Source organism: Eucalyptus grandis, chromosome 2 (genome assembly GCF_016545825.1).
Source record: "Eucalyptus grandis isolate ANBG69807.140 chromosome 2, ASM1654582v1, whole genome shotgun sequence".
Taxonomy (NCBI): domain Eukaryota; kingdom Viridiplantae; phylum Streptophyta; class Magnoliopsida; order Myrtales; family Myrtaceae; genus Eucalyptus; species Eucalyptus grandis.
Window position 1 is genome coordinate 2,632,457 of NC_052613.1, and position 22,314 is coordinate 2,654,770.

The 22,314-nt window shown below is 37.8% G+C and overlaps 1 protein-coding gene across 1 annotated transcript; it reads right to left on the reverse strand.

Annotated features, from left to right (window-relative positions):
• Positions 1 to 429: 429 nt before the first annotated feature.
• On the reverse strand, positions 430 to 21,901 carry LOC104449796. The gene is made up of 10 exons (XM_039306023.1): positions 21,541 to 21,901; positions 20,730 to 20,898; positions 7,198 to 7,253; positions 6,956 to 7,053; positions 5,320 to 5,458; positions 3,135 to 3,280; positions 2,448 to 3,000; positions 2,209 to 2,313; positions 2,046 to 2,128; positions 430 to 1,171 (listed from the first exon to the last, which is right to left on the reverse strand). Exons 1-7 carry the CDS (start codon positions 21,899 to 21,901, stop codon positions 2,887 to 2,889), a joined length of 1,083 nt encoding a protein of 360 aa, XP_039161957.1. The 3' UTR covers positions 430 to 1,171; positions 2,046 to 2,128; positions 2,209 to 2,313; positions 2,448 to 2,886.
• Positions 21,902 to 22,314: the final 413 nt, after the last annotated feature.

Sequence of the window (22,314 nt, forward strand, 5' to 3'; positions counted from 1 at the left end):
TTACATACGTACTTATATAGACCAAAATTTCAAATCGTACCTTAAATATTGCAAATAAACTAAACAACTTGAGCTCATCCATCGATACCAGGAATCTATTAAAATTAAGATACATAGCTCTATATGCTTCGCAACACTCAAATAAAGGTCATAAAAGACCCATCCAAGCTTCAAAGCAACTATTGCTGTTGTCCACAAACAAACGTGTCATGTTCCCATTAAAAGTACATTGCTTTTTCATGTAATGAATGACTGAACCCATGCGTTCGTTGATTGTGCACGTTCATTATGAGAACTACAATTCTACTTCAGAAAAATTATCTGTTTGAAGCCATCATACACAAGCAGAATCATCCTTTTGGTTTTGCGAACCGTCTTGAGTAAAAACAGTCTGGAGTGAGAGCGCCCCCACGCATCCAACCGAATACAAACTCTGAAGTAATTCCTTTAAAAAAAATGGTTAGATGAACTCCAATAGACAAAGTAATATGCGAAATATAAGACAAATGGAGTACATTTGCCTCTTCCAGCAGCAAATACATGAAATATTAAATGATTGGTGACAGGCACTATTTCTTTCTCTTTGCCGAAGTAGTACGGTACTGAGGATGAAACCCTACAGCCTATATACATGGGCCGGCATTATAGGCTGCCACCATCAACACACAACAACAATAAACACAAGCCAAAAGCTGCTGCTGCTCGTGCTTTAATCAGTCAGCACACCACACCAACAGTTGAGCCTCCTAATAATTGATTTGTCACTGCGAACTTGAACGATTCATACCAATTATTACAAATTATAGGACACTGCCCATGCGCTTGAACTAGTTCCTTGTCCATGAAAGTCGTGTTTCTGGTGAAAACCATCCTTCTTTGTAGATTTTCCTGTCATTGCCCTCATCGGCAAAGCTGGGAAATCTGGCAAGTGGTTGCAGATTTAACATTAGCATACGTGCAATGATTGCAGGACCAGTGAGACGGGTCATCGGTTCGGCTGGAACCAACTCGAGTGCTGGTAGTTCCTTTTCCCCTTCCACTACCTCTGCTTGCCTTGCTGCTCCCTCCATTCTTAGAGCTCGCTGCCCTGCTACAACCACCATGGGAATCCACATCTGATAGCCCATTCTCCAATGCTCTCACGAGGTTGTCAAAGTAGTTTCTGGTCACACTGTAGCAACAAAAACAGATGTAAGAATGTCAAACGCATGTCTCTGTGCACACATGGGCGCTCCTTCTGGAAGTCACACCAGAGGCTGTTAAGAAAAGTATCTACATAAACTACATTGCAGCTGAAGTAAAGAGGGCCACCAATTTTTCAATAAAAGGAGAGCGTGTTTGTGATGGGAAAAAAGCTCCGAGAATTCTTGATTCCCAATAGTACTCTATGAACTTAAATAAATCAACAAATAATAGTCCAACAGCCTTAAAACAACCAACCAATGCCATATGCACTGGAAGATCATATTCTTGGTAAGTCCACCGTCCAGGTTTGCCTTTCGAATCAACATGCATAAATAAATCAAAAGGAGAATTGCAGTGGCTAAACTTAGTATTTTTCCTAAAATAAGAAAAAAGAAATGACACATTTAGAATTGCTGTATGTTCAAACTTCAAACTGACATGGGTGACATCATTATCCTCTAGACAAATCATCCAATTTAGCATTATTGGATCTCCTCCAGAGAAAATATGTGAATCTAACCATATGATAGCAAGAACAAGCATATCCATCTATTAAGAAATTCCAAGGATTCCAAATTTAACTACAGAAAGGACATAATTGTGGAACTCCTGTATGCAGTCGACTGGTTGATTTTAGAAGGTCCAAAGGTTACACCATATATGATAGCCCTTTAGGCCATCAAATATCTCATACTGCTAATAAAAGCATGCCCAAATAGGACTATCTATGTCCAACCTAGTAAGTAAGTAACATAAAACAGTCTTGTTTCTTGAAAGAGGAAAGACCACACAATCTGTTGTACACCATTGTCATAGAACCCAAATGATGGCAAATTCTACATGCTTAAAGTTATCTGCACCAGTTCATGTTTTCAGATTCAGCACTGTTCTTCATGATGCACTGTGCCACAGTGCCACATTCTACTGAACAGTCCTCTGTACACTGCAGCAGATCAAATCAAAAGTATGTCAACACACTACTTGCTACATATTGATACAAGAAATTTCCAAAACGAAGCTTACATTCCAGCAAAAGTTGAAAGAGCATTGGCAGGAAACATCGTAACCTTCACGGCCAGCAAAATATTCTACAGCGTATTCACAACCAGGGGCAGGACACCACTTGGTCTGGCAGTAGGAAAATGAGGTAAAGGAAATTATATTTCATATAATAGGCACCCAGTAGTGCAAAGTCATTATCACACTTAAAAAAGAAAAAGAAAAACTTCACACAAAGAAAAAGAATACGGTTGCACATATACCTTTCTATTGTCTTCAATGTACGAGCGAAGAAGATATTGAGAATACTTTTTCTTATCTTCTTTAGGCGCTAATAGATTTATCATGTCTTGACCGACTGCAGAACCACAAGATGGATCAGGACATCTCAATGTTAAACATCCACCACCATCGTTTTTTGATGTGCTTATGTAACCTATCACAATGCTTGCATTCATTAAATGACAGCAAAGACGCAGGAGTAAAAGCATGTAAATTTCTAAGGTGCACAGTTAATCCAAAGAAATACTTCCAAGAGAGTGATATCTATCAGCTGAAGACAAACACACAGAGATGATGATATCACATGACGTGGTCATGTGGTACTTAACTGAGACTCGCTTCCCACAACCCATCGCGAATCCTCTTGTTCCATCTGGCATGCGAGGTCCCAGAGGCTGCTTCGCCACAATTGCATTCTCATTACTGGTGAGACTGTTCAAAGAAGAGCCCCCGAATGATTTCCCCGATTATTCTGATGGTATTGGCCTCCTCTACGTCCTCTTCCCCGGACTCAGCCTCGGCTCTGCCCTTCCCCTGCATTGTCATGGAATCCAAGTTTTCAAACTGATGCTCAACCAATAGCGCTGCCATACAGAAGTCTAACCAAAGGTCCAAATTTGCGATTTAATTTGGCATCATTTTAGTTTTAAGATTGAGACAACACTCACCATATTCCCCTTGAAGTGAGCATCAGATTGCTCAAAAGACTCCTCAAGTTGTTGCTCTGGTTGTTGCTCAGATATAGAAGCATCTTCTTCTTCCCAGGGTTCTTCTCCATCATGTCCCTTCTTCCCCGTGCTTGAGAGGGTTTTGCCTAGAAGCGGGAAAAACCAACAAAGATGAATTATCACAGTTTAGCAGAGTGCATTAAACCCAAACAAATCTTCAATCAATATTTTTATTAAAATCTCAAATGCATGCACATAACACAGTATGAAGTGAAGATCCCCAGTCTTTGTCACCCAGCTTTCAGCAAGACCGCAGTAGAAATTACCATGCATAGAATGAGAAGTGAAGTCAAGCGTACATTAGAGGCTTTCAACTAGAAAGATTTTTAGCTATAAGAAATCTGCCATCCCAACTGCACTGAGGTAACACTGATTCTACAGAAAAATGTTAATCTTTTTACAGTCACATTCATTCAAATTTTTTTTGCACCACATACTGTGAACATGCAAGTAGCATTAATTCAGTCGCATCAAAAGCAGGATGAGCAGACCCTATATTCCTAAGTAGAAAATGTCAGTTCTTATCAGTGACTTTCTATGCATGATTTCATTTGCATGATTTCATTTCTTTTCACATCACAGACATTGTCAACCTGTAAGTGCCATTTATTCAGCCAAAAAAGGGACAGGCAGCTTTTGAATGTGGTCATTTTTCGATTTTCAAAATGATGGCTACCTTTTTTTACCATGGATTTACATAAATTTGGAAACTAATGCTTTCGTGCAACTAAAGAAGAAAAAGAGGAACACATACCCTGTGTCTATGCATTAAACGAACCCTTAGGCCACTTCTATAGTTCCCCTCATCATTTAGCTCTTCAACATGCAATAATAGGACATGTACATTTTAATTATGATGAGAACATTATACATCATGATTCATCTTATTGATAGAGGGAGTACTCACTGTTTTCTCAGCTACATTGATGGATTCATATTGCACAAAAGCATGCAACTGCATAAAATATACAATGTCAGATATTAAGGACCAATCTGGATTGACATTTACTTATTGCTTAATCTAAAATTCACGCACTTTGATTCTTTCAATCTGAAACTCCTTTAATTTTCACAGCCCTTTAATGATGGCACATAGACTCACTTAAGATTTTTCATTATAGTTTAAAATTTGACAAATATTTTAAATTTTGGCGGAAAATAAAAAAATACCTTTTGCTTTTACTTAAGTCCAAACAAACATGCCCTAAACTTTCATGAGCACACTTGACTATAAAAGAATATTGATTGTGCTTAATCAAAATTCAACAAGATAGGCTACAGATGATTATCTTTGTTGATATCCTATAGAAACGAACACAGAGACAAGGGCCACCAGACACTTCATCAATCCATGATTCTAAACTATAGAACATAAACACAATACAAAATAATGCATGATGTTAGTATAGAGTCTCATGCAACCAAAATAGAGGACCAACCACTACAGTGATTAATAGTAAAAAAGATAAAAGAAAAATCAAAACAGTGATAAGAGGTTTGAATAGTTCATCTCCTCAGAAAGCTGCAAATACCTTGTTAGTTAATGCACGCCATCAGCCTTTCCCGATCTGGGTGCTGCAAAAGCTCTCCCATCGGAAGCTTGAGGCTGATGGCCTTGCATTATACTAACAGCATGATCTTGAAGAACTAAGTATGACAATACCTTGAAAATGCGCTACCAAAACTTAAAGGCACACAAGTTCGCCATTAACATCGCCTCCTTTTGATTAATTGGGGTTGTTAGTATCTCCACTAAAGTAGCAATTTATGCACTGTCTGAACTGGAAAGAAAGGGGGAATAGCTAATAAGAGTAAATTTTTTTTTCCTGTTGATGGATCTAGAATTGCACAATTTGCATTTTCTTGATGGGGAGTACCAAATTTTCCTCCCAAAAGGATGCACAATGGGTAGAGGTTGCGTGTCCAGCAATACACCAAAAAGAATACCCTCATGTAGCAATCCAACTTCGCCAAACTTGATTATGAACAGAGACGCATCAAAAGACAGGGAGAAACATGATATTAGTCATCTTAACAAATTGGTCAGTCTCTGTGTGTCAAATTCAGCTAAAGACAAGGTAATGCCATCAGAGAGAGAGAGAGAGAGAGAGAGAGAGGGGTAAACCTATGGGACTTGAGTCATCCTTCAAATTAGAAAGCTGAAGAATTCGTCCCCTCTGTGAAAAAGCCAAAAGCTCTTCCCGAAATGTAGGATCTCCCTCTCTCAAGAGTCTGTGAATAACTATCAGTGTTTTCAGTGCCACCTGTTAGAGCATGAAGAACTCAAGAACATTAGCAGGTTAATGAAATGTAACATCAAAAAACTGTATACAAAACGAAAATTCACATCAAACTAACTTCAAGACTTCATAAAGACATTGGGTCATTCATAATATACAAGTGAACACTCACTGTAATAGAATTCAAACTTCCAAAAGTACATGCTGACTGCTAAAAAATCAGCACTTGTGAAAGACGCAAATCAGTAGAGATAAGTAGGAAGGTTTTCCTTTACTGAGACTACCAGTAAATTAGAGATTAGCTCATCACAAAAAACATAAGTTCCTCATTGTAATACCCACTAATATAACCAGAAAAACTGCTTTGATCTCACTTTTAGTTAGTTCAATTTCTGCTTCTGCCCCTACATGAAAACCTACGTTAAGGTGAAACAATGCAAAAAAAATACTATACCACCCACCTTCACACCACAACTAATCTCCGGTTACACACCTCTCCTTCAAAACTTCACACCTGTAATCCACTTTCTTCACGCATGCTCACAAAGGGTTATTTCCTTTATGTTCAACAACTAACCCACACCATTTGCATCTCTTTCTATCAGCATCAGTGCCTCTTCTCAACATATCAGGCCCTCGCACGGTGCACAGAGAGATTACACATAATAACACAAAAATAACATAGAAGTGACGACTATTTGAGGCAGCTCTTGTGGAAGATAAGAGTCACTGAGAGAACACAGGGTCATATCAACCGAAATTTCTGTAGAATGCTTTATTCTTGCCGAATGAAGTACGGTATATATTCTTAACTTTTCTGAGGTCTCAATTACAAGAGTTAAAAAAGTTAACCAGCCAAGCTCAGGTTACGTCTAGATGCACACAGATGTTGCAAATAGATCTCATACAAAACCAAGCCCGAGCTAGACCAGTTCGACATCTTTCTCCCCACTCCTCCATCATGAAAGCTCAGAATGCAGTAACGACTATGTACAATCCTTCAGTTGTGAAGGCAACACAAAGATCTCATGATGGATTATTCGCTCAAGGTGAATGTGAGTGTCGAACAACATAAGTTGCTGCTATTTAATTAAAAAAAAATCCAAGCCTTATATTGATCGCTGCATTAAGATCACAAAGCCTACGAAGAAGAAACGGCTACCATTTCAAGCTAGAACAAAACCTTCAAAGTGCAATACGATCCACCTCAAAAGCTACGCTCTCAAACTCTGTTCTCTCAATTAAAATCAATCTGAAGCCACGATCCAATACATTCGAGGTTTACATGTAAGTAAGTGCAGCAGTGGCATCATTAGCATCAGTGTCAGCGTAAGTTCATTACAGTAGAATATACTACGTGCTGCGCTGCACAATGAGTAGTTATATACAAAACCAATCAGGCTAAGTAACCGTAAAGAACAGTCGTTTTCCAATCCAAACAACGCATAGATCCACGCCGAACCACATCGAACTAGACAGCATCCGATCCGAGCAAATACAAATTAAGGAACCGATCCGTACCGTCCAATTGTGCGTCTTGGTGAGCCTCCTGGAGAGGGCCTGGATACAGTAGGCGACGTCAGCCCGCGGGCGAACCGCCGAGGTCGCGAAGGCAATCTCTGCAATAAGACAAGAACCGCCAATCCACGATCATTTCACATCCCATCCACGCCACAAGCGCATCAAAAACAGCAGCGGCAGCAGCAGCAGCAGCAGGAGGAGAAAAACTCTAATATCGATCTGATCGGAGGAGGAATACTCACTGCCGAGGTGCCTCTCCTTGGGCGGGCACTCGACGTGGTTCGTCTGACAGGTGGGCCTACCACGTGTTGATCATTGCATGGTTTAATGTATCGTCCTACATGGCATATTAAATACACCTAATATTTTCTACCCACTTCCCAACCCCAACACCCACGCACCCCGGGGGGCCCCCTTTTCAACTGACAGGTGAACCACTGGGGGTTCGCCCCAGTGGCCACCCTTCCAACATGGAAGGGGGGGTGAGGGTTAATCCCCACCTCCTCGGGGATGGGGGTAGGGACGCGTAAATTTCGCGAGTGGGTTGTGGCTCACGCCTGCGAAGCGTGGCGCGAGTCTGTAAGTGAGTGTAGAGTAGGATTAGAGTAGGATTTGAAAAAAAAAAAAAAAAAAAAAACTGACAGGTGGGCCTACCACGTGTTGATCATTGGGTTGACGGGGGTTGGAGAAAATGGAGTACTGTCTGAGAGAGGAAGAGGGACAGAGAGAGATCTGCAACGGACGAGGGTGGGTGTCGGATGTCGCTGTTTTGTTGTTTAGTGATCTTTCTGTCGCATCGCGTTCAGGAAAGGTGCCATGAGTATCGTGGTTGGGTCGGTAGATAGAGGTCAGTCGCATGGGAAGATCCTTTTTTTTTTTTTTTTTTTATAAATTATTTCACGAAATTTTGGATTTTACCAAATTGTAATATACGCACCAAAAGAAAAAGTTAATAAACTTCCAATTCAAACTGATATTGATGTAGCACCAAAAGTTATTATATATCAAGGTAAAAGCAATAAATTTACCAATAGACTCAAATGTCGAAAAAACCGGTAAAATGAAAAGAATGCGATTAAAGTTGCAACCACAGAAATATGGACATCAATATCAAGTAATTCTACATCAAGAGAAAATGGAAGTACTATGGCACCACACTTAGATTAAAATTTGTGGCGCTTGAATTTTTGCCATAATATAAATGGTTAGTTTACAAAGAAAATAAGCCATAGGAAAAAGGCATAAATTTGAAATCTTGATGGCGAAACTCCATAAGCCCAAAGGTAAACAAATCCAAAAGGAAAATGACAAGAAAAAAAATTAAACAGGGGATTATGTTGAAAAGTGTCGATTTAACCATTTATTAAGAAACCAAATAACGAAAGTCTTTAATTTTTAACCATGATTTTTCACATGTTGTGTATAATTAGATAAGATTTTTATAATAATACAAATAAAACAAGGCACACAAAACTAGAGTTGAAAAAAAAAGGTTTGCCTATTACTATCCCAAAAAAGTTGCAATTGAAGTCATGACCAAGGAAAATTGGACGTCTAGATCACGTAGTTCTTTTTAGATTTAAATTCTTCACACTTGAAATTTTTTTCCATGAGACAAATGGTTAGGTGATAAAAGAAAAAGTAATCAAAAGCATTGTCCCATAGGAAAAACTGATGAATAAGAAATTTTGATGGCAAAAACTCTAGAAATTCAAAGGTAAACAAATTCAAAAGGAAAATGACAGAAAAAGAAAAAAACAATTAAAGGGGGATAATGTCCAATGGTGTTGTCTAATCAAGGTATGGTTGTTTCACAAGTCGTCGTGAGTAATTAGATAAGATTTCTATAATAATACAAATAAAATGAGGTTTGCCAATTACCATCCAAAGGAGAGTTCATTGGTTTCATTATCACCAACACCTTTAAATTTTTTGACTATTTCCAATATGCAATCACGGGAAAAATTAATATGAACCGTCCAATTAGGAAAAAGATGGAAAAAAAAAAAAAGAAAAGGATTTGCGTGCTTGCCGACTGAGGGAAGACTCCATACGGTCAACTTTTCCCCTTCCATGGAGCAACTCTTCAAAAAGAAAAAGAAGATTTTTTTCAAAAAAAAAAAAAAAAAGATGAGTATGACAAAAAAAAGTTTGCCGGTGACATGACGACATCGATCCACATCCATCTCTCTCTTGAACTTAGCCAAAATATAGTTGCCATTCACCCCTAGTTTAACTTTCATAATAAAAGGAGTTTAAACACTTCATTTCTAAACTTGAGTTCATCGCACAACATTTTAATTTTTTTTAACTTTTATATGAAATTACTAACTTTAATCAAGTGATTTATCAAACTTTTCTCCAAGTGAGTTATCAATTAAGTTTGGATTCTTAACTGTTATTTGAGTTAGTCAACTTTGGTCTAATACCAGAAAATCAGTGCTACATTTATCCTTAATTAAATTTTGTGTCTCAAAAAAATCATAATGGTTAATCTCTAATTAGTTTTTATGTCATAAAAAATATCGACCAATGTTTCCTTTGTTGGCTTATGTTCAATATTCTAAATAATTACGAACATGGAAACACATTTGGTAAACAATTTGGATGATTGATGTATGACTTGATTCCTCATGAAAATTCACCATAGATGGGTCTTTTAAACGACATTGTTTTTGGGAAGTCGGATCTGAAAAATAAACTTAGATTGAAAAATCTGCTAAAATTTACTAATTTGTGCTAAGAGCTCCCTCACCTTTCAAAAAGTGGGGAAATGATACAAGAGTTGATCAATTAGAAAAAAATAAAAAAAAAAATAAAAGTTAGTAAGAATTTAAACGAGAAGTAACCCAAAAGAAGTTGGTTATTATAATTGGAGAAAAGTTGGAAAATAATCAAAAGAAAGACTAACAAATTTATATGGGAGTTAAGTAAATTTAGGCTTGTAGTAAGGATGATAAGTAAAAGTTGGTGAGAGAACTTGATAACTTGTAAATTGTAAAAAAATTCTAATAATTTTGTAACAAATAAGTTACCAGACAACAGGGTGCTTGGTAACTTATCTAATCTATAGTTTTTTAACACAGATGAGATGTTTCAAATTTCTACCAGCACAACTTTTTTTCTTTTAATGAAACAAGAGAATCATCCCAACATAGTATTCTACTAGGTAGATAAAGGAAAGTCAATGTGTTTCCTTTTTTCCTTAGACAAGGTAACATTATCCTCCTCATGTAAGAATATACCTACTGAAAAACCATCTCTCTCTCTCTCTCTCTCTCTCTCTCTCTCTCTCGTGAAAACTGAACCATGAATGCAAAACCTTCAAAGAAGAATCAATGGCGAGATGCATGCAGCATATCTGAATGCCAAATCTCTAGACGCAATAATATCTATTAGCAGCATGTGAGCCGTGTGTTGTGGAAAGCAAGTAATCGAACAGTATAATAGACAAAATAAAGAAAGTAGATCGACCACCAAATTTATGTGGTTCGATTGTAGTGATCTACATCCACGAAGTGAGCAATAATGAATTCTACTATGGATGAAACGATACAATGGAGATTATAATCACACTCGAGTTACTCAAACATTCTCAGTATTTTTGAAGCCACAATTACACATAATATCTTACTTAGTGTTTTGCCCTGAAATTCCTCGTGACACAAACTTTCAATCTCGCAGAAATTAAATAGATCTTAAGCTCCATTTGTTTCATGGAAAATCATTTCCAAGAAAATGTTTTCCAAATTTATTAGTGTTCGTTTCATGGAAAATAAATTGTTTAAGGAAAATATTTTTCATTAATGGAAAAAAAAAGTCTTTTAAAATGGGGAAAAATATTTTTAATTTTTCCATATCTTCTTTCACCTCGCTTTCTCTCATCAAACACATTTACTTTTACTTTTACTTTTTTTTTTTTTCCTTTTCTTTTTTATATTTTTAAAAATTGAGTTTTTAATTATTTTTCCTTTTTTTTTTTTTTTTCCTTCTTGCTTGGCCTTGGCTGGTCGGCGATCGACCAAGGCCAAGGAAGAAGAAAAAATAATGAAAAAAAAGAGAAAAAATAAAAAAATAAATTTAAAAATCAGTTGAAAAGATAAAATAACAAAAAAATTGAAAATGAGTCTATGAAGGAAATCTCTATTTGTCTTCAAATTTCAGTCAAACACCAGAATATATGGTTATTTTCCAGGAAAATGACTTCTTGGAAAATAATTTTAAAAAATGTCACATTTTTCGCAAGACGAATGGAGCCTTAAACTCACAAGATTTAATTGGCTTGAACACTATCGAGGACCAGCGAAAACCAAGGAAGAAGAAGAAAAAAATAAAGAAAAGAAAAGAGAAAAAACAAGATTTAATTGGCTTGAACACTAAATCTTCTTGGATGTGATTTCACGAATAAGAACAAAAAGTCCATTTTCAAGCACTCGATATAGGGCGCTTCAAGAAAATGCACACCCTTGTCAAAAACGACTCTCCGTTGCATGAAGACTCCCAACCTAAATATATAGGTTGGTCAATGTGGCCAACTTATAGTAGAGTTTAATTTCCTTTCTATTCTTTCTTTGCACGCTGGCGAGCCCAAGTCAACACAAAGTCCATGTTGGGCTTTTCGGTTTGAGAACACAGACTCCTATTCTTATACAGAATGTGCTTCAACAAACTTGCGTCCAATTCAAAGCCAACTTATCCATTATTAATCGTCGCTTCAACGGCAAATAATTTTGGTATTTTTCAGCATTCTTTACTCGGATCAAGTTTCGTACGATGGGTACAAATTCGAGATGTATTTTAACACCATGCATTGCACAATGAGCGGTCCAAGGGAAGCCCTCTCCTCTCCAAGCTCGCCCCCATCCTAGTTACAGCTCAAAAATCATGCATGTCTCCAATTGAGTAGAGATGAATGATAAACCTTAGTTCACAGCTTTTGATCAACTACATTCACCTAACACACATGCGTTTGTCACGGGCCGATCGATCTAACGTTCCCTTGCCTGTGTGGCCTTAGGAATTTCTCCCAAGTCAGCCTTTTTCACACTTAACTCACAAGGATTGTAGAGAGAGAAACTCTAGAGAGAGAAGCTCTGGATTGTATTTACTTGTGAATGGGATGATCACGATGAGGGGGGAGGAGACCCTTATTTATACAAAGACAAGGCAAACTATATCCATAGATCTCTTCTCGATCTAACGATGGAGATTGCATCTCCCCAACTACCAACTACTCGCATTTATTACATACGAATATAATTACCGTATCGCCCGCCCCTAAGAGTATTCTATAAGGCTCAAGAAAACCCTGGGTCTCTGGGATACAAGCCGAGGGTCGCTTGATCCATAGATGTGTCACGGCCGTCCCTTAGAACCCTCTTGGATCAGTTTTCTTTTGGGCCGTGACACGTTCATCTCGTATTGCAAGGTAACTGATGTTTTGGCGCACAGTAAATGGAACCGCAATCATGACTAAAATGGAGAGCTGCTTCATGTAATGGCTTTTTCCACCCCTGTTTTGAATCTTATATTGGCACATCTTTGGTAGGGACACCGTGTTGACATTAAGCTCGTAACCTAACTCGTCGAGTATGATAATTTTTTATTATTATCATGAATTGGTGAAGAACCCGTTTTTAAATGACTTTTCAATAACATTGGAGTATATAATGAGATGTCGCCAATCTCATCTCATAACTTCAATTCAAGTTATACCTACGCTATGCATTTACTTCACGAACCCATTGTTGGCACCGTATGCTAAATGCCTACTCAATAATCTCAAGGCCCTAATACTATGTTATATGCCATATGGAATGGCCATGGGGGCATGAATTGCCGTCACCTTTCGCAAGTAAAAGCTGTTGATCCCAAAATGAAACCAAGAAAGAATATGTAGTTTTTTTTTTTTTTTTTTTTTTTTTCCTGGTTAGAAAGAATATGAAGATTTGAAAAGGAACACTTTGGAGCAAGGGTCCATAAAAGCTAGTGAAGAATCCGCACCATACGAGCTTAAGTATCAGTCGACCCAGCCCGATTGTGTTCTCTTTCTCTTTTTCAATAAAACCAAGTCGACATACAAGAGTAAGGGGCATCAAAACACATTACATCTTGATGCCTTTATAATCTAGTCCGCCGATCTATTTGATTCTTGAGTGCAGTGGGCCAATTCAAGATTCATAAAAAGGGCCAAGAGGTCTTTGCATTATGTGATAGGTGGCTCAATGCCCCAAGAGCGGAGAGAGGAATCTTACAAATAGCTTACCAGAGTACAATTATCTTACTCTCAAACTAACTTCAATTCAGAACGACCTGTAAAATGTGACGGAAAATTTGGAGGTAATCTACAGTTTCAAATTGAAGAATTAATTTGGATTGTAGATGAGAATAAAGTTGGCTCAAGCTGTTTTTTGAGATCAAGACGGGCTTAATGAAATATATTCATGAAGATAATTAGAAAATATTACTGGAGATATTATTAGGTATTAAGGATGTCTTTTGATATTTCATTATTCTCTTCAACAATTAATATCATTTCCTGTGCATGTCATTCGGGTATGATAACCCTCCTTTAATAACGTGTAAAGTGAAGTCAATTAAGTAAAGATTCTCTCACCCTCTCTCTCTCTCTCTGAAGACCTTAGAATATTTAGAGTTAATTACACAAGACTTGTTTGGATTTGATTTGGGATTTTCCCACGCTATTAGATACATTCTCTCTCCTAGAGAGAGAGAGAGAGAGAGAGAGAGAGAGAGAGAGAGAGAGAGAGAGAGAGAGAGAGAGAGATTTGGAGGAGAGATGGGGTCGATCCTCAACTCATCATCGCACGATGCAAGCAAGGACGCTAGTGACCACTGCGGACAAGGCCAAGGAGATCAACTTGTTGGCTCCCGTCGTTGTATTCAGGTCACTCCTTCCCTCTTCCTCCCTCCCGCTGCTCATCGATCGAGCGATTTGCTCTTCCAAAACGGTTGAATTTCGATTACTTGGTGAAAATGCTAGTATACTATCTAGAGGGGGGGTGAATAAGTGTTTAAGAAAAAATTTAACAATTAAAAGCAAAATATATTATGTTGCCAGCAAAGTCTATGAATAAGTTAGAGTCTGACTAAAAGCGCCACCAAATTTTTGAAGAAAATTCAGACTCAAATAAGAAATTGATTAGAATTTTGAGAAATTTAAAAGAAAATTGCAACGGATAAAGTTGAAAAGAGGTAAGGGAAGAGAAAATTGCACACGAGATTTATAATGGTTCAGTTTAGATCAAACCTACGTCCACTCTCCTACGCTGATAGCCTTCTAGTTGAAATTCACTAAAGTATCAATAGAGAAGTACAATGTTTTGAGTGCGAACACTAAGTGGAAGATTTCTTTTTCCCTCACTAAGTGACTCTTCTTGTGATTTTCTCTCTTGAATATAATCTGTAAGCACTATCGTTGAAGAGCAAGTGGTTGGAAAGGCTTCAAACTTTGGAATTTCAATTTTCATGCACTATCTCAAATAGACTGAATAACCTCCTTAAATACTCATCTACGCCTTACTAGCCATTGGCATTCTTCAAAGGAATTTATTCCAATGAATCCGTTGGATAGAATTGATTAAGGAAATCTTGTAGCCATTTGAAGATTGAGATGGAAATCCGTTGATTCTGGTCGCCCATACAATCAGAATCTAAGTTTCCATAAGTAGATGCTTCCCAAAAAGGAACTTGTCTTCAAGATTGATTTCATCAATTCGTAATTGATTCCATCAATGTATTTATAAATGGTAAGTGAGATTCTTCACTAGAAAGCTAGATATTAAAAATAAATCTCTATAACGTTCATACTGAATCCTTATCATAAGATCAATAATCCTAAGTCTAATTATATCTTCGTTCTAGACTTGGTTTCAATTTGGATTACGTTAAAGTGGGAAAGACTTTTGGAATGAATATACTTTGACAAGAGTTTGTGATATGATTTCAGAAGTCTATTATTCTTTAGAATAAGAATAAGAAAGTTTTGTCAACTTCAAAACATGGTGGGAGTTTTCTCAATACCCGAGACTCATCCTGAGTCGTGTTTGCAATGATTGGTCGTTGACTTCGGTATCGGTGTCATTCGCGATGCAATTCAGTCTCGAGTCCGATCACGAGCGAAATTGTATCGGCCGATTGCTTTGAATTGTAGAATTGATGTGCAAATTTGATGCATGGGGGAGAGTATATATTAATTGAATTGGGGAGAATTGATTTTCTTTTCTTTTTTTTTTGGGGGGGAGGCTAGCACTTTTTCAGTGGGTTTTTGAATTTTGACCCAAAAAGAAAAGGGTTTTGAATTACATGCTTGCGGCTGTGGATATTGCTATCATCTCGTGGTGATGGTTGCTGAATTGATAATACAAGTCATTAACCTTAAACTATCATGTGTAAGGAGAGAAGTGCTAACAAGATTAGCACTTACAATGAGTTTTGAATTTTGAGGAAAAATATGATTTTGAATTAGATTTTTGTGGCAGTGGATTTTGCTATGATTTCATGCCGGTTATTGAATTGATAATGCAAGTCACTAACGCTAATCTACCACGTGTAATGAGGAAATTCCTAGTGGATTTTGCTATGATTTCATGCCGGTATAGTATAGTTCTATTAAAACTCGATTGCTGTAGACCCAAAGTGGCAGAGGCTCAAAGTGAGAGTTTTGGAGATTGCTTAAATTGCTTTGACATTTAATTGCTCCAACCAGATCAATGATCTTTCTTCCGCCAATTTTGGTAAGCTTCAAGATCATGACGACATTGAGGCTAGCCACCTCCTTCAAGATTACAACGATCTAGGGTTTCCATCACCTCTTGCTCATCAAGGAGATATTGAATCTTTCAGAGCAAGATGTTATAGTTCTCGCCGTCCGATTTCTCATCCTTGTTCATATCATCAAAAAAATTTCTTGCAGCCATTTTCAACTACATTCAAGAAATGCGCATAAGATATTAATAATTAGAACATATCACTATTTTGCAGCATTAATCTAAATTACATAATAAAAATTTTATGCAAGTCACAAGATCAAAAATTTGCCATGCTCTTGATCATCTCCTGTGCCCGAGTACTCAATCGTTATATGTAATTTAATATGCGTAGAAATAAATTGTAGGAGGAAACTAATAAGTCTTGACTAAAAACACACTCCCACTTAATTATCACGTAGACTTTCTTGATTGATGTTAAGCATTAAATCAATAACATATATAAAAAAAAGTTTCATATGCTACTAACCAAACTCTAAATTAGTGATTCTAACATTCACAATGAATAGAGTCCTTTACTCGCTTTGATACCAACATTGAAGAATGGGCAGCAGAAACGTAGCACCATTATTTAACTACATATCTCTTGCAGTCTCAACATCAATTCCTCTATAATGACAGGACTACTTTATATTGTTAGTCAAATCCACAATCTTCATGTAATATTTCTTCAAACCCGTAAACAATTCATTGGCAAACTCATACAACTTGAGTAAGAGTTGGGTTCCTCTAGAATGACGGGACTATTTTTCAGTGTTTTATATGTCCTATGTTATTTTCTTGAGAGAAGCCCTACCTCTTCATAGAAGGTGAAAGAAGACTCTTAGTCTTCCTCTATAATTCTCCATTACTCCACTGTTTTATCATATGATGGTGGAATAATTATTACTTGTAACTCCCACATAATTAGAGAAGTTATTCTTTTGTAACCTTCCCAACAACAATGGGAGTCTTTAATGGTTATTCACTAACACCTTGCTGGAATTCCAACAAGGTGTAAAATGTGGCGCTTGTAATTCTTACCATCCAAAGAGAGAGACTTGTGTGATGGAAGTGGATGAACTGAGGTGTGACATTGGACTATGCATGTAAATGAAATAATTGCTTTTGACCGCTCGCACAAATTTGAAGAGTTGCTCCCACATCAGTTGATACTATTTCCTAATGAGAGCCCATCGTCAATAGTCGAGTATGGCAAGTTGGTCATCACGTTACATAATACCACGTTAAGTAATACCGGTGGCGGCTGAAAATCCTTAATGCATGTGGAATGACTCAAAAATTCTGAGATCTAAGACACTAGGAAACAATTCAACGGTGTCCGGTAATAAAGTCTCATGGGACACTGAACTAGACCTCCTTAAAGATCTGCAGTTGTATAATGCGGAAGAATTATTGCCGAGATTGAGGTTATTTCTTCTTATTTTGCATTTTATAACTTTTTAAGTTCTTTGCCCAGAAAAGAAAAAAGTAGCCGGTTCTTTTGATCAATCCTGAGAAGAACCAACCACTTTAGCTCCCACCTCCGATCCGTTGGGATCAAAGCCGCCCTTTCGACTCAATCAGAAACAAATCACCTCTAGAAAAAAGACAGGTTCGAGACCCCCAGTAGGCCTGACCAAATGGGCGGGCTAGGCCAGATTCGGATCTAATATCGCCACACCTTGAAAGATGACAACTAAATCTCGTGCTGAGTCGAGTCGGGTCCCCAGGATGGGCCCAAGGGGGGGCCTTTTGATGCAGAACCCTGTCCGACTCATGATATTCGCGTTTCAAGCCAACAGGCCATCCCACATCGTGAGAGGAGAACGGAAAAAGGCGCGCGGAATAAAGAAGAGAAGGAGAAAGAGACAAGAGAAGGATGAGGCCATTGACCGAGCTTGTCTCCATGCTACGACAAAAGAGCAGTTCTCGGGCCATCGGACAAAACATGACCCTCGTCTAATGCTCGGTTTGGACTGAACTGAAGGTGCTCCGAATGTTTATGCTCTCTCGCTCGCTCTGTGTCGACCTTTCTTTTTCTCTCAATCCTCTCTACTCATAAATCAGGAGACGCCCAAGAAGAGGAGATGAGGGATTCTTCATCTTCTCCGCGAGACTAGGGCTTTCATCATGAAATCAGCACGTCGAAATACCTCGGGATCGATCGGTCAACTTCAGTCAACTCTAGTTAAGTCTAGTCAACTCTAGTCAATTGTCAATGGTCAACTGATGATGTGGCAGTGATGTGGTGATGACATGGCTTTGCAGCTGCCGAAGCAGCTATTAGGTTAGCTATTGTTTTGTCAATTTATTGTAACAAAAAATCAACTCGTATCAATCAATCGAATTTGATGAATAAATGAATAAATAAGTAGTATTAATTAATTATATATTATTAATTATAGAAATTAGAATATTCTAGTAAGATGACGTGGCAATGACGTGGCGTTGGCGTGGCGAATGAGGCGGCAGGTGACATCAGGATGACGTAATGATCATGTTAGCAATACACGGCCGACTTAAGTCACGTGAGACACATGTGGGCGTGCAGAGGCTTGGGGTGGCACGTGTGGGCATGTGCGGCATTGGTTGGCGGTGCGATTTGGCTGGTTGGATTCTTTGAGTGACGTAGAATCTGTTTGTGGTGTTGTATTGTCAATATAACCAGCTGAATAAGTTCGAAATAGACTTGCAATATATGGCTGTGATGGTTCCGAGTCGATAGCATATGGCGGCTGGGTTGGTGACAAAACAAGCAGCAGAAGTTGCGGAGAAACGAGAGCAACGCGACACCTTCGTGGAGCAAACGTGATCTATTCAGCTGGCATTGCAAAAAATAAAAATCCTCAAGAAAGAGGCTTTGATACCAAGTTAAGAATAGAGGAATAAAGAACTTCTGTATATTTTGATGATTTGTAATGAGGAATACAAGAGCCTATTTATAAGTTTTACAGGGAGACTATTTACAGTAATAAAATATTATACAATCAATTATAATCAATCATAAAGATATCCATAATATTAAATATATTAAGAATATTCTAAATATTAAAGATCTCCAGAATATCCAGAATATCCAAAATATCGTAAAGATAATCTCAGTATATCTTACAGCTCTGCCGATTGATAGAAGCATTCTCAAAATCGCGAGATCATTGCTCAAGAGGCTAGACTCCAACACCCTCATGGTGGTTGGCAAGTCCCAGCGTCACCAGCTCCACCGCCTGAACATTTGCAAGTACTAGGTTCCTCCCTTTCTCTCCCCCTGTGTGATCTATACTGGGAGTGATGTTGTTCATGAAGGGATTCAACTCTGAAAAAGTTGGATTTTAGGCTCAGATTGCATTTGCGATATACAATTATGAATTGACGGCATACGTGCCCAAAGTATTTGATGTTTTTGCATTTGTTGAAGAGTAATGGTGATGGGTGGTTTGCTTTTCTTCTTAGCGTCCATCAAAGTCTCTTCTATTTGCAAGTTCTTCTTCTTCTTTCGAGGTTTCTGGTTTAGGGACATCATCACCTTCATCGTCGGAGGAGGAGCTTTCTTCAGAGTCTGTCCCTCTCAATCATCACCATTGGGAATGCAGAATTTCTCTTTTTGTCATCATCTTTTTTTTTTCCATGAAATCAATGCAGAAGAGGACGTGCGACAATGTGCTGAAGCGATAGGCAGCAAAGGGTTATGAGTGCTAGTATGAACACCTAAAAGGGGGTGAATGGGTGTGAAAATAATTTTCACAAAGAATAGTGAAAATATTTTACTTTTGAAACTAAGTTTGAAGAACAACAGATTTTGAGTGAGTTCAAACTATAACAGTTAAATAGAACTATGAACAAAATAAAGAAGTTCAGGGAAGAGAATAAGAACACATAATTTATAGTGGTTCGGCTTAGATCAAATCTACACCCACTCTTCCATGTTGACAGCCTCCTAGCTGGTTTTCACTAAGAATCAAAAGAGAATTTACAATTTGTGATCTCAACTTCACAGTGAAGAGACTCTACCTCTCTCTCATGAAGTCACACTATAAATCCCTCTTTTTTTTAGTATAACTTTGAGCTCAGTTTAAGAAGTAACAAGAAAGTGGGAAGCTTCAAACTTTGGAATTTCTCTTTCACACACATTTTCGAACAACTAGAGAGTCCTCCTCAAATACTCTTTCATGCCTTCTCGACCGTTGGCACTTTCCAAAGAAATTCTTCCAATCAACCTGTTGGACAGAATCAATCAAGGAAATCTCAAGTTGTTTGAAGATTGAGATGAAAACTCGTCAATCTTATTTGCTCATACAATCGGGATCTTGGTTTCCATAAGTAGATTCTTTCCAAATTTACTTGCCTTCAAAAAGATTTGATGTATCTAAATTGATTTTAATAAAGATAATCAATCTCGCAGGTGTGATTTCCATCCAAAAGGCCATATATAACTTCTACGACCGAACCCTTGAAGAAAAATAGATAATCCCTTATCTGGATAAGTCTTTATTCTTCACTTTTGTTCAGTTTGGAATTTGTCAGAGTAAGTAGACTTTGACATAGAAGTCTGAAATTCTTCATAATAGACTTTGGATAAGTTTTGTCAACTTCAAAACATCGAGGAGTTTTCTCTAACAATCTCCCTCTTTTTGATGGTGACAATTATAACTTACAAAACAACTCTTAGCAGTACATGATATCTTATAAAAACAATTAGTTAAGGATCTGGATGGCATTGATTCTGCAACCACAGAAAACATGTTAATCTTGAAAAGATTAATCACACGTCAAGATTTAAACATCTACGTCCACAAACATCACTACCACAAAGATTGCTGCGAGTTTAAGTATTCAAAACATCAAACACACTAATCAAATCTGCAAAAAGTTAAGTTCAAGAGTTCAAATTTGCAAATTCTCTCCTTTTTTGTCAATAGCAAAAAGTGGAGAAAGTCAAAATAGAAGAGAGATAAATGGAATTAAGGTTGTCTTGGAATTCAAACTAGTTGGAAATCCCCATGGACTGCACCGCCTCCTCAACCTTAAGCCTTTGGCAATGAGCATTCTCGACTTGAGTTTGAACAATCTTCAGAATCCGAATAGTCTGATCATTCTCGGTCACAGTCTCAAATACTTGTTGATTCAAAGTTTGTACCTGAGTATATAAGGACTGTACCTTTTTAGTGTGAAAATCTGAAGAGGATTGCAACACAGTGTGAAGTTTTTGAATCTCAATCTCCATGGCGTATTGCTGAGCTTTGACTTCCAAAAGGAGCTCAATCATCATTGGATAGTTAGCATTCGGTTCAGTCTACGCACTAGCTTCAGCGAATTGAATTCATGGAGAGTTCAGAGACGAGGGAACATCAACTTGTCTAACCCCATGACTCGGAGTAGATTCTTCAATGTCAGCTTCAGGAAATTGGGAAGCATAGACATCTTCTAAGTGTGCAGGAGATCGATTGATACCATCACTTGTAAAAAGAGGAGAAGAAGTCCATGTTTTCTCAACTGCTCCCCCTGTTTCTTTGCCTACATGTGGAGAAATGATTCCTTCTTCTCGAGTCTTCTTGTTTTCAGAACGAGAGTGATGTTCTTTCTCTGTACGTACTCCTACTTGTCCACTCTCGGTTGCTTCTGAATTCTCAGATAAAGATATGGCAATTGTCGCCTCGTAAGAATCATCCTCATGACCTTTTCCTTCTTCATCTCCGGCTTCTTCTTCTCTTGTTGCTTCTTCCTTCTATGTTTCTTCTTCTTCTTCTAGCTCTGTTTCTTCTCTGTCTCTTTCTTCTCTTTCCTCTCTTTCCAATGGTTTCTCAGAACCAACAAAACCTCGAAGATTCTTTAAGGCAATGACAAAAATTGTAAGATCGTCGTCATCCTCTTCATCCTGCAGGATAAGTGATCTCCTCTTCTTTACAGGTTCTTTCACAACTTCCTTGCCTTTCCTCTTTCTTCCAGCAAAATCTTCCTTGGTTTTGCTAGAGAACTCCTTTTTCAAGCGCTCAATAGCCTTGTTCAGATCCTTCAACCTCATCTTTGAAATCATCTTCAGTCCTATAACTATAGGAGCAACAGTTCGAGAGCAAAGTGAGACGGGAAACTCGTTCTGAAAATTTCTAAACAACTTTGTAACCAGCACATAATAAGGCAATTGTCCTTTATCCTTCATAACTGTCCCGTACATGTGCATCGGGGTGCATCGGGATAGTATGAGGGAGTAAAAATCTCATCCCATTGCATATAGCAAACATGAGTCTTGCTTCGAACCTAGAAACATTTGTTTTTGATGCAACCTTCGGTCTGATGCAATTAATGACAACTTTGTGCAATAGAACATTTGAGGCTGATAGTCTAGAATAAGTGATGCCTCCTTCTAATAATCTGTCATTAACAAAAAATCTCATTACTTGACCAAAAGAGACACTAATTGGTTGAAAACCACTCATTTCCACTCCAATAATGTCTGCTTGTGTGTCAACATCCACCACATAAGCTTTATCACTCACAGTAAACTAGATTCAATTCTGGTCAAGAAAAGACAGATTCGAATAGAAAAATGCAGTCAACTCTAGATATGCAACAGTCGTCTCAGAACATAAATTC

Coding starts and splice junctions, on each gene's coding strand:
- LOC104449796 (XM_039306023.1), bottom strand. CDS start 21,901: ATGCACATGTACGGGACAGTTATGAAGGATAAAGGACAATTGCCTTAT. Junction 20,899..21,540: donor TGCCTTAAAGAATCTTCGAG/GTTTTGTTGGTT, acceptor AATCCTCTTCAG/ATTTTCACACTAAAAAGGTA. Junction 7,254..20,729: donor AAGGTTGAGGAGGCGGTGCA/GTCCATGGGGAT, acceptor AACACGTGGTAG/GCCCACCTGTCAGACGAACC.